Source organism: Gossypium hirsutum, chromosome D07 (genome assembly GCF_007990345.1).
Source record: "Gossypium hirsutum isolate 1008001.06 chromosome D07, Gossypium_hirsutum_v2.1, whole genome shotgun sequence".
NCBI classification, from domain to species: domain Eukaryota; kingdom Viridiplantae; phylum Streptophyta; class Magnoliopsida; order Malvales; family Malvaceae; genus Gossypium; species Gossypium hirsutum.
Genome location: NC_053443.1, coordinates 1926936 through 1940841, shown reverse-complemented (window position 1 = coordinate 1940841; position 13906 = coordinate 1926936). Strand labels below are relative to the sequence as shown.

General features: G+C 27.9%; 1 protein-coding gene across 1 annotated transcript; it reads left to right on the top strand.

Moving 5' to 3' along the window:
- The first annotated feature begins 7092 nt into the window (after nucleotides 1-7092).
- On the top strand, nucleotides 7093-9517 carry LOC121219229 (pectinesterase). Its single transcript, XM_041097010.1, has 3 exons — nucleotides 7093-7461; nucleotides 7811-8413; nucleotides 8653-9517. The coding sequence occupies exons 1-3, from the start codon at nucleotides 7149-7151 to the stop codon at nucleotides 9339-9341; spliced, it is 1605 nt and encodes a 534-aa protein (XP_040952944.1). The 5' UTR covers nucleotides 7093-7148; the 3' UTR covers nucleotides 9342-9517.
- The last annotated feature ends 4389 nt before the right edge of the window (nucleotides 9518-13906 follow it).

The following is a 13906-nucleotide window of genomic DNA, read 5'->3' as shown; positions in this document are numbered from 1 at the left end:
ATAATGGAAAATTATGTTAGTTTTATATTGGTTAAATTTTGTTATTAGTCTCTATATTTTATAAAAGTTGTGAATTTAGTCTTTGTATTTTTATTTGATCAATTTTAGTATTTATATTTTTAAAATTGGTAATTTTTAGTTTCTGTACTTTTCCAATTTTGAAAAGTTAGTCCCAGCCTAGATAATAGCAGTTAAATTCGTTTGGTTAAATTCAATTACTAATCTTATACTATGCATATTGTTATAGATTTAGTCTATTTTCTCCAATTGGATCATTCCAAGTCCCTATATTTTTAAAATTTTGAAACTTCAGCCTTACTGCAAATGACATTAAAAAATTCAATGGATTTTTAGTGAGTAATATGTGAAAATAATAAGTTGGCATGACATTACACATATGATAATACATTTGGCGCATACAGACGCTAAAAATGACCAAATAAAAATATAGAGATTAATTCACAACTTTAGCTAAGTACAGGGACTAATAGCAAAATTTAACCTTTTACATTATATTGATTTCTTCTCATATATAATTATCAATATTTAATATGCTGACACAGTATAAGAATTACAAACTATCACTTAAGAACAAAAATGTTATGTAAATACGAATAATTTTGTTTAGAGTTAAAAGAGGAAATTTAAAAAATTAACATTACATAGCCATCATGTTATGATTAACTTATGATATACATTGTCAAAATATTAAAAATAATCTAATATATATATATGATTATATTTGATGCATTGTCATGTATAAATTATATTATTAACGTATCACAATTCATCGTTAATAAGTAAATAAGAAAAAAATTAAAAAAATTTAATAAATACTTAAAATTTTAATTAAACTTAATTATAATTTTTCTATTTATAATTTTTTTCATCTCCCTTTTTGTGTATTAACTCAAAACTCGTAAAGTATATGGGTAAATTATATTAGTAATCATTCAACTATATATATATATATTGGTCATTCAACTATTAAAAGTTATAAAATGATCACTTAACTATTCAATTTTGTCTTTTTTGTCACCCAATTATATTGAATTTGTTGGTGAAAAAGAAAAGAGACAAAATCGAATAGTTTAATGAGCATTTTGTAATTTTTCATAATTAAATGATAAAAAAAATATAGTTGAATGATCTTGACAATAGATTACCTTTTGTATAAATATATTTCAAGTTTCTAATTCAATATTTGTTAATTATATACACATATGAGCAAAAATTTGAAATCTAGTTCAAAATATCATTTCCTAAAGAAACTTTTAAAATAGTCCAAATGTTGCATTTTCAGTTTCATGAAATTTCAAGTCGAAAGCTAAAAAAACATACACTACTTCGGCTAAAAAACAAGGCAGCTAAGCCAGGCGTGCAGTCTACATAAATTTAGAAACCCAGAAGTGTGTTAAAATTCCCTAGTCCCACTCAAAACAAAACAATGAAATGGCAAATTCTAATGGTTGTTTTAGCCATATCATCCCCTTGGTCGCTCACTTGTCTCTTATCAAATACATGTGCTATTGTCTCCCTTAAGAAACATAAGTTCCCATTACATGGTGTGGTGGTGCCATTTTCAGCCTCATTCTTTGCTTTGCTCACCAACAACCGCAGCAAGCTCTACAAACATCTTATCCGGCTGTTGGGGAATGCCTTTCTTTTTTTTTGGGGGGGTCATTAAACCGAAATTAAAATACTATTCAATAATGATATATTTCTGCATGTCCAGAGGCAAATCCAGGGGTTGGCAGGCCCGGCCCCCTTAAAATAGAAAATTGTTGTTTTGGCCATTTAGAAAATTTTAGAACTTTAAATTAATAAAGGTAAAATTGTACTTTGGCCACTCCTAAAATTATAAAAATTTAATTTAATCCTTTAAAAGTTATAAAGATATAAACTATTAAAAATTAAATTTCATTTCGGCCCTTAAAAAATTTTCTGGTTTCGCCCTGTGCATGTGACTACCTAACGGAAATTTTAAATAGGTAAGAGTCCTACGTAATTAAAATAAATTCTGAATGATGAATTCATACATGGGTTGGTACGTTTTGTCTAATTAAAAGTACTTTTTGTTGGCCAAAAATTTGCTAAACAATGTGTTTTTGCCATCCAAAGTGCTTTTATAAAGTGATTTTTGAACAAAAATTTGGAAAAAGCACTTTTGAGTATATAATTACGTTTATATCCAATAAATAATCACATATTTATAGTTTATATAATATGTATAATTATATTTTATGTTTTATTTAAAATATCTTTCTTGTTATTTAGGGTAAATTGCACTATTAATCACTAAATTATGGGTAAAGTTATGTTTTGGTCATTTAATTAAAAAAATTGTGATTTGGTCAGTTAACTATTTAAAAGTTTTCATTTAAGTTATTGGATTGTTAAAGCCGATGCTATATGGCTTTCTCTGTTTATTCCAATTGAAAGCTCTCTTTCCCTTTCTCTTCTACAATTCATTTTTTTTTTCTTCAAACAACTTTGGACATCACGAATCTACGAATCAAAATTCAAACAAATTTTTTTTTTCAATCTCCAACACTAACCATCAGATTGACTTATCTAAGGTATGTTCTTTTACATGTCGATGGGTATTGATCCACTATATCAATTGTCGAATTGTCACTTGGAACTCGTTGGCAAAACCTTTGTTTTTAAAAAAAAAAACCTTAACAGCCCAGTGACTTAAATAAAAACTTTTGAATAGTTCAGTAACTTAAATGAAAACTTTCTAACAGACCATATTGTAACTTTTTTAAGTTAAGTGGCCAAAACGAAAACTTACCTATAGTTTAGTGACTAATAGTATAGCTTACCCTATTATTTAAAGTTTTGACTGAGTTGATATTATTCTCAATCAGGCCCCAACTCAATTATGAAACTACCAAGAGCTTAATATTTTTATAAAGCAACAAATATAATTTTGAGAGCATTTTTATCTTTTTTTTTACATACAATTTACAAAAGTACATGTGCACGATGGGATTTAAACCTAATACCTTAAAATACTTTTCTCCTCAACTTTACCATTTTACCAAAAACCTCAGCTTTGACATATAATTTTTTTTACTTATATCGTAAGTGTATTATAAGTTAGTTTAACTATTATTCACTTATAATATTGTTTACGCATGTTTGGTTGAACTTGAAAATGGACCTATAGAAAAGTAAAACAAGCTTAAATACTCTCAGATTTCAATAAACAATGCCAAATTCGAAGGGATGCTCTTCGCTGCTTAAATCAATACAGGTCCTTGTAATGGAAATAACATATGTGATTAAGGAGACAAACTCGCATGAGAGGATAATGGCTAGTGAAAGGTTGCCCCTTCTTTATTCTTAGTCTGCAATAGGTTGATATAGTGGTTTCATTTTGTGTTATGTTTGGTTGCTATCATTAATGTTTGAGGATTAGCATTATCTCCTCTTGATATAATAGATATATTCATAAATTCTAAAATTATTAAAAGAAAATATTATTAAGATGAAATAATATTTAAATAACATATTTATGTCTTTTATACTATTAATTTATTTAGTTATCATTATAAATAATTTAATAATCTATATATCTTTATGTTAAAAAAAGTTCCACATATGATTTCTTTTCCTTACATGAAAATGTTTTACTGTTTAAATTTGATTTTTAATTTTTAACCTAATTTAGTTCTTATATTTTTATAATATTATTAGTTAATTCACAATTAATATCATTAATTTTTCGATTAAAATGTTACGTGATTATATATAATTTGGATGCTGTAAAGGTCTTAGAGACCGATTTTTTTTTATTTGCCTTAGCATTATAAGACAATAGTTAAATTTCATTTTTGGCCCCTATACTATGCTAAAACTTAGTTTTAATCATTATATTTTAATTTTTAGCATAATTTAGTCCCTTTATTTTTATAATATCATTAGTTAATCTAAATAATTAATATTGCTAACTATTTTAACTACAATGCTGATGACATTTTTTTAAGAGCACTATTCCAACAAAAAAGATATTTTATCATGACGAGTTTGAATGAGTGCTTTTAAGTCCATATTAATATTTTCAACGTTTTTTTTATTACATCACTATCAAAGGATATTTTTTTTTAATTTTAAAATGTCACACTAGTAAACTTAATAAAAGAATTTTAACAATGATAACAACTGAACCTGAATTTTTAAATTTAAAAAGTAAAGGGATTAAATTATTAAAAAATAAAAAATAAAAAGACTAAATTTCAAATACACGAGATATATAGAAACATAGAGCATATTTTAACCTTCAAATTTTTTTATTTTATAAATTAATATAAACAAATAATTAATCTAATACAAAAAAAAATACTAGTATAATTTTAAAGATAATATATTTCTAAATATTTCATTGTCTCACCACAATTTTTTCATCACAAACCATTTTAAAGGCACTTTTTTTCATTTTCAAAATGATGTTTGTCATCAACATCAATGCATGTGAGGTCATTTACACATAATAGAAGTTGTAAGAAATTTCCCTAGACAACTTGAGTGGGAAAAAAGGGCCCATCTTACATTAATTTTTGTGCTCTAAATTGATGTGATTATTATTGGATTAGCAGATGGCAAATATGCTTTCTAAAAGCTTCCAAATCCAAATACTAGGCTTCACAATTTTATGCACAAAATACCCAATAATTCATTTAAAGATGTATTAGGTACCATGGTTTTCCATTTCCTTCGGCAACGTGTGACTTTATTTTTGTTTGCGAGAGATTTGACCATGGAAGTTGCCCTTGGTTCACACTGTGATGCTATTCTTTTTCATACTAATCACAATAAATTTAAGAGAAAAATTTATATATTTACATAAAGGGTTGAATGCTTAAATTAGGTTGAATTTTTTTAGAGTTGCTCGCATAAGAGTTAAATATTTCAAAATGATCCTATAAGAGTCTAATATTTATAAAAGTATTTAAATAAAGATTTTTCACGCGCTTTAACCCAGTTTGTAAAAAAAAGTAGCTGAATGTTAACATGTTTAGCATAAAAGACATAATAGTTGAATCAAATACTGTTTAAAAGAAAAGAAAATAATAAAAACATAATTTAAAACTTGATATACGATGCTTGAGAAGCCCTTATTTTAGCACATTTAAAAAAGTTGGCCTTTATTTGAGCATTTTCGAAAAGGCTTAGCCCTTATTTGACTATTTTGAAAGGTTAGTTGTCCAAGCCTTAAGACCCAATCAATTTTTGGGAGGGTTTAGACAAAAATATTAGACTCAAAAAATGGACTTAGGCAAAAAAATTAGGCCCATTTAAAATATAGACTAGGCTTGGGCTCAAACATTCAAGGCCTGAACTCAGCCCAAATTATTTTCTATGTTTATAATATATTATATTATGGTATTTATATATAAATAATAATTTATAAAACATAAAAATTAAATCTATAGTAATATATAATATTATAATGTAAACACTAAAAAATGTTAAAATGCCTATTTATATAATTTTAATAAATGCCAACAAGTGTTAGGTGCAGTGTTAAGGCACATTGCACTTCCAAGGGAAAAACAATGTTCAAACCTTGGAGACAACATTGTTGGGAGGGGTAACCATGAACCCTAAACATGAACCGTAAAACAGATATGAAAAGTACCAAAAGAATAAAATTTTAATAAATGAAGAAATATATAAGATTATTAAATATTAAATTTAAAATAATATAAATATTGTTAAAAAAATATAAAAAAAATGGACGAGTCTAAAAATAAGCTTGAGTTAGCCATTTACAAATATAGGTGGGTTTGGGCAAAATTTTAAACCCATATTTTGGGCGGAGCCAGGTTTGAATAAATATAAAATATGTTAATATCATACTTAAACTCAGCTCGACCCATAAACACCTCTAGTTATAACCATATGTTTTTCACTGACATTATTTAGAGTCAAGGTAAATATAGGGTATTAATATATGGTTTAATATATAACTTCTATATATTTAAAACATTATATTTTTATGTTATATTAAAATAATATTATATATATGTAATACATATCATATATATATGGGTTAGTATTTGGTACATTGGTAGTGTATTTTTTTTATTCCACAAACAGCATTAAAAAATTGTCATGTATCTTTTTTAAAGAAAATATTAATTTTTTTAATATTTCACTATACTCTTGTAGGGTACTTATCAATCCTTAACCATACTTGCAAACTCTAAAAGCTCCACTAGTATCAAATACTTCTTGCATATAGATATTCTAAAAAAAGAAAAAAAAATCAAAACATGATGTTTCTGTTGCTAAAAGAGATATAGATACACAATTTCTAAGGGTGAGTTTGGATGGGCGGTGTGTTTGTCTGCGGTTATTGTAAAAACAGCGGTGGCAGTGAGATTAAATACTGTAGCGATACTGTAGCGTGAGACAAAAAGTAAGCTAAACGCACCGCACCGCACCTAATTACCTATCCAAACCTACCCTAAGTTTACTACTTTCCCTTGCATATAAATTGTTGAATTACTATAGCAATGCTTAACAATATTACCCAATCAAATTAACTTCACAAAAAAAAAATTTAAGCAATTTTATTATAGATTTTGATCATATTTATTTTTTTTACACAATGTCTAGAACTACTAATAGCCCCTATCCAACCCATAAATATATAAGAGGATAACGTGCTTCAGCTCACTCGAATCTACATTCTCTTGCATTGACAACAATATTCATGCTAATTGTGTTAAGATTCAATTAACTTCTCAATTTTCGTAAAATACAAATATCGAATTTCAACAAATTAAAGTAAAATTACTATATCACAATTTTAATAAAGTAGAGTGATGAAATACATCATTAAAACTATTAAATATATACCATGTACATATTGTTATTATATATGACTTAAGAGTGAAATTTTACGAAGTAGATAGAGACATGGACATCGATCTTAGCAACATTGCCATGTCATGTACGGTTGTAGAAAAAATAGACACTTAAACTAACACTAACATGTTGTATGCCACGAATCATTTAGGTCCAAAACCAGGCATCCCTCCCTATAAATATCGACACCCCATACCTTCCTACAACTCACAACACATTCATACAAGCTACATTACTTGTCTAAATTCGGCATAGCTGCTGCTTCTATGATAAATTTCTCGGACACGACAATGCTGGAGTTCATCACTATGTTTAGGGTAATGGGTCTTGTCCTAATGGTGACCCAAGGTTGTTTAGCCGCCAACCAAAAACATGTTGATGAGCAATGCAGGTTTACTAGATACTCTACCCTTTGTGTTGACACAATGACAGGGTTGGGGTCTGAAAATCAAAAGCCTGACATTTTGTCAGCTCTTATAAACAAAACCATCTTAGAGACCCAGCTTCCTACTTCCTACTTCACCAAATTCACTACTGCTCTCCATGTCGATGAAGCCCAACATGTCAATTCCATCACAGGTTTGCCGACAAAACTCAACACTTTTTTGGCTAATGTGTATGATGTGGTAATTTAGTTTTTATATAATTTGATTGTATTATATTATATTATGTGGTAATTTAGTTTTTACTATTACAAAATTTTTAGTGTGACTTGATCAGTGACATTAATTATATTAATTTAACTAGATTGTGACACATTAGGTAAAAATTATTATATAACAAATATAAATTCATAAATTCGAGTCGATAAATACAAAGAACTTTATATCACATGTTCAATTGACATTAATTTAGGATTCAATCCTTGAAGAATCCTTTCTGTTTTTCCTTTCTTTTCTAGCTAAAAAGCACAACGTTTCTCATGCAGGATATTGTGAAGAGCTATTGAGCATGTCTTTAAAGCGGCTCGATCAGTCATTATTAGCTCTTAAGAATTCTCCTAACAAAAACAAACACGATATCCAGACATGGATAAGTGCTGCCTTGACATACCAACAAGCTTGTAAAGACTCTGCGGACAGTCATAATTTCTCCAATGGTGACTTGATGGGACAAATATCTCAAAAAATGGATTACTTGTCTCAATTGGGCAGCAACACTTTAGCCCTTGCCAATAGGATACCTGGTGAGTTAACCCATTTCACCAAGTCCCGCCGGCTAGCCGAGGCTGATCGGGTTTTCCCCGAATGGTTATCCGCGAAAGATCGGAAACTACTTCAAGTGCCGACAGTAAAAGCCAATGCTGTAGTGGCAAAAGATGGATCGGGAAATTATAAAACAATCTCGGAAGCTATTAATGCTGCTTCTGGGGGACGATTTGTAATTTACGTGAAAGCTGGAGTTTATAAAGAAAAAATTCGTACTAATAAAGATGGTATTACTATGGTTGGAGATGGTAAATATAGTACTATCATCGTCGGTAGTGACAGTGTAAATGGTGGCTCTTCCATGCCCGGTTCCGCCACATTTAGTAAGTGTTTTTTTTATCTCTTATAATCCTGTTCTATATTTTAAGGTCTAATTGTGAATTTAGTCCCTTTATTATGTTGAAATTTGATATTTAATCTTTATAATTTAATTTAACAAAATATGATTGCTCTATTTTTATAATGTTATTAATTAGCCCAAATCAATAACATATTTAATTGTAGTCATTAAAGAATGTCATCAATTCTAATTGTTTCCTTCAACTTTTCTTGTGATTCTTAGCTGTTACCGGTGATGGATTTATGGCTCGAGATATCGGATTTCAAAATACAGCCGGTCCTCAAGGAGAACAAGCCTTAGCTCTTTACGTTGCCTCCGATCATTCGGTTTTCTATAGGTGCAGCATTGCAGGGTACCAGGACACACTGTACGCACTTTCCCTGCGTCAATTCTATAGAGAATGCGATATTTACGGCACGGTCGATTTCATATTCGGTAACGCGGCCGCAGTTTTCCAAAGTTGCACATTGGCACTTCGTCGCCCTTCCGGCTACAATGTGATCCTTGCGAGTGGACGGTCGGATCCCGGACAAAACACCGGCTTCTCGGTTCAGAATTGTCGGATCGTGCCAAGCTCGGATTTTTCTCCCGTTAAACATAGCTTTGAATCATATCTTGGTAGGCCCTGGAAGCAATATTCGCGAGCAGTAGTGATGGAATCAACAATAGAAAATGCCATCGCTTCAAGAGGTTGGGTCGAATGGCCCGGAGAAGGGGGTTACTCGAAATCGTTGTATTTTGCCGAGTATGCAAATGTCGGACCCGGAGCTGGTACTGCCGGGAGGGTAACCTGGCCAGGATTCCATGTTATCGGACGTGACGAAGCTGCCAAATTTACAGTTGATAGGTTCATTGCCGGAAATTTTTGGCTGCCTTCAACTGGAGTAACTTTCATCTCAGGCCTCCAGTAATTTATGTAGAAAAATAAATATAAGGGCATGGATTAATTAATATCCCCTACATACACAAATTACATAGTTATTATTGTACAAGGTGTAAATATAAGATAAAGATATATATATACATATAAAGTGTGAATTATTATTCGGTCAATCATTATTGAAATAAATAAAAAAAAATTGACTCATTTTAGACTCGTTTGTATTTGTTTTTATTTTAATGAACAAAATAATTCTTCATTAAATATTATGTTATTCCATATTATAATTAAAATTTTGAGTTATTTGATATTTATAAAATTATTGAAAAGATATTAATTTATAATTTCATTAATAAAATAATATGTACAATATTTTTATTATTTATGTAAAGGTCATTTGCTTATTTAAATAATACTATAATTTTTTATTTTTACATATTTATTAAATTATTAAGGAAAATTATTTTATAATAAATCCAATTACTTGAATAATAATCCAAAAGAGTTATAAAATAAAATAAAAAACAACCCAAAAGGGTTATACTTATCAAAAAGAAAAACCCAAATGGGGTTACAAATGTTAGTTGTATATTTATTATATGATAAATTTAATTCTTTAACTAAATAATAATTCATTGTATATTTGGTATTATAATAAAAAATTAAAATATATAGTTAATTTAAATGATATTAAATAATTTTAAATTATGATATACGAAATATAAATTTTAAATAATTAATTATACATAAAATATTACAAAAAAATAAATATAATGTTAACTATATTTAAATAATTCAATATAATTATATTTTTAAATAATTTAATATAATAATACATTAAATAATTAATATATTAAATAATATTTTTATAATTTAAGTAAAAATCTTTTTGACTGATTTTGACTTAAAATAATGGTTTTGGATGGATGAAGAAAGAAAGGCCATATACAGTGCTTAATTAATGTGGTAACAGTTCCATCTTGATGGACTCAACTCACATGTGCCCAATACAAGCTGTCCACCTCTATTTATTACAATTCTTTTGGGTTATATATTCATTTCAATTTTGATGTTACTGTCGGATCGGATTAGGTGATCAGATTGATTAAATTAAAAATTGATTAACATATTGATTTGAATAAATAAATTAAATCAGTCTCGAAATGAATTGTTTAGAATTGGAATTCAGAACAAAAAGCGATAGTTAAATCGATTTTTAATTACTTATTTAACTATTATTGAAATAGTGATCGAATTAGTTGAATCGAAGGTTATATCTCATGCTTATATTCAAATATATTTTTCTACATTTGAAACACAAATATTTCAATGTATTTATGGTGTATAAATTTACACATAATGATGAATTATGTGATGTCATTGTTATTAATTTTAATTCATTATTGAAATAATAAAATTTAATTATTTATATTTTTTCGAAAAATTTAACAAGATTTCCACATATAATTTATTGTGGATCTTATGTTGTGATAATGTAAAAAAAAAGTTAAATTAAATTGTGGGTGAAAACATTTTATATAAAAAATTATAAAAGTAATTGATATAAAAAATAAAATTTAATTTGATTTTGATTGAAATGATAAAATTGAGATAATTAAGATTTTGATGTTTTGAATTTAAATTTTATAATTTATAATTATATGCATATTTTTAAATTTATCAAAATATAAAAAGCATAAATACCTAGGCTATGGAGGGCTTGGTTTGCAAGTTTGAACGGGTCATTGAGAAAGCTCCTATGGAGGATGATACATCATCTATTGAGGAGGTTATGGTCGTTGAAGATGCATGCAATGATGAGGTGAATGTTTAATTTTGTGTGTTCACTTACAGCTAAACATGCTGCAATAGGAAATCTCATGCTCCAGTTGTTTGAAGCTCCGTTGGATTCGATAAAAGTTGTGTTGATTGTTGATTGTGATGGTTCTAGTTCAGTTTAATATGAACGGATTGATATAATCGCTTTATGTTGTGTTTTTATCTATAAAAAGAAAAGCATAAATACCTCCAAATTGATATTTATTATTTTATAAAATAAAAGGATATTTAATAATTTTTTAACTGAACTGAGATTCGGTTGATGAATGACACTAATTTAATCAATTTTATTGTTTTTAAAATCAAACCAACCGATTGAATCTAAAACCAATAAAATTAATAAGAAGCTAGTCCAATTAAATTAAAAATTAAAAATTCAATCGATTTGACTACGAATCCGATTTCGATAACCTTAACAAAACCTATAAGTTAAACGAAGAAGTGGATTATGATGATGAGTTTTGTTATGATAAAAGGTTGCACCTTTTGCTTTTGTGGAATACCTTTTTGTGAGAATGGGGTCATGTATGCATTCAAAATGATTGTAGCTTTTAAACAAATTCCACCCTCTTATTAGACATTAATAAATGCATGTATATATCTTGGGTGGTTAGGGATATAGATCATAATTTGGGTTTTAAATAATATTTTATTTCACATATTATGTGTGGTGTCATTTCCACTGCTATATATCTATACTATTATTCAATTCTTTTATTGAGATAGTATTACGAGTCAATCGAATATCAATTTGATTGAGAAATTATTAAACTACCCTTAAATAGCTGAAATAAGTTGTACTTTTATAAGGATATTTTTTTCTTTTTACATTTAGAAAAAGGGTATAAAATTTGCATAATTTGAGTTTAGAACTAATGGCACCAGCATTTATAAAAAAAATTAACGGTAACACTTTAACCAAATCTTTAATTTGGTCAATTTTAGTTCCTGTATTTTTCAAATTTTGAAAATTTAATCTTGACCCAATAATAACAGTTAAATTTGTTGCGTTAAATTAAAATACAAGTACTAAATCCACAACTTACACAGAGGATAGGATCTAATAACGAAATTTGACATTTTTTTATTTCTATAAGAGTCTTAATAAAAGTTTGTGCGAATAAAAATTATTTCGAAATAATATGAAGTTGATTCAAATTATACAACCTTTTATCATCAAATCAAATTAAATTTAATTTGAATTTTTAATTTCGGATTAGACTTGAAAAATATCCATTGACCATTAGAGTCTTAATGCTTGAAATCCCGTAGGCCCTAAAGTGATTAACTAGTGCCCCCAAAAATAAAAGCTAAAAAGCAAGCTCTCCTTTGCCACACAAATCATCGAAAAGGTTTTGGAGGAAAATAAATGGTTGCATCTAATGTGGTTGGAACTGAATTAATTAGACTAGGAATATATCGGTATATAAATTCAAAAGAAAATATTGAATCGTCAATTGAGTCTTAACTCGATTGATATAGATATTATGAATAATGTAAGAAGACGTGAGTTCGAGTGCGCTGAAACATGCATTACTCTCCTATTTATAAGTTGGAGAGAGGTTATAGGTAGGTCTAGGCATTGTGGTAAAAAGAGAAGATATGGTCAATATCTAACACCAATGTGATATCTAAATATATGCAATACACACCACAAATTTTTATACCAATACTAAATGAGCATAAACCAAAGAAGATGGGTGGTGATTTTATTCCTGCCTCAATAAAAGTATAAATCAATTATATTGGAAAAAAATAAATAAATAAAAAATTTTGGTCGACCTTATGCACTTCTGATAAATTTTGTGAATTTCTTTGGGCTCTCATCAGAATTGGGAGACAAAAATCCTTAGCTAAAATCGAGCATAGACATCTCGGGAACAATAGTTCCACTGTTAAGGGTGAGACCGACCTCCTCTCAAAAATACAATTTTCTTTTAAAAACTACCATTACCTTTTTAAAAAAATTATCATTAATTGAAAAAAAAATTACTTTTTACAATATTATTTGAATTTTGATATTTTATCTTTTGGCATAATTTAATCTCTACCTTTATAATATTATTAGCAAGTCCAAATTGATAACACTATCAATTGCTATCATTAAAATAATGACATGAATTTCTTTAACTTTATCTGGTCGCACGATCAATATCGTGAAAATCCAATCAATCATGTTCAACCAATAATAAACATTTATATACTTGTCGACCGATACTTAAGATCGTTTTAAAAAAAAATCCATTTCATCAATTTAACAGTAATAACTTGTAGTGTTATTATTTTGGTCCTATTAATAACATTACAAAAATAAAGAGATCATATTATGTCATGTTAAAAGAGATGGGATCAATTCTAACTTTCATCATAGTATTGGGACAAAACCACAGTTAGACCAAAATAAAAAATGATGGGAATCAAATAATATGAAACAATATATATGGGTTAAAATATTTGGGAGATCCCTATATTGTAGGGATTGTATTAAATTAGTCTCTATATTATTAATAGATCAATTTAGCCCCTATACTATTAAAAAGAATCAAGCTGTATAAAAAATATCTTGAATTTTTTTTTTCAATTCTACACAAAAGACTTCATTTACAAAACCATAAAAACTTTGAAAATATGAACTTTATTAAACAGTAAATGTTGGCTCTGTCAACTTGGCCCTATTTAATGTTTTTTAATAGTACAGGGATTAAATTGATCAATTTAATAATAAAGGGACTAATTTGATACGACTTGATCTCATAG

Bases quoted from the DNA above. Each gene is read 5' to 3' on its own strand.
- LOC121219229 (XM_041097010.1), top strand. From the start codon at position 7,149: ATGATAAATTTCTCGGACACGACAATGCTGGAGTTCATCACTATGTTT. The intron at 7,462-7,810 runs GTTTGCCGACAA...TTTCTCATGCAG, and splicing joins ACATGTCAATTCCATCACAG to GATATTGTGAAGAGCTATTG. The intron at 8,414-8,652 runs GTAAGTGTTTTT...TGTGATTCTTAG, and splicing joins GCCCGGTTCCGCCACATTTA to CTGTTACCGGTGATGGATTT.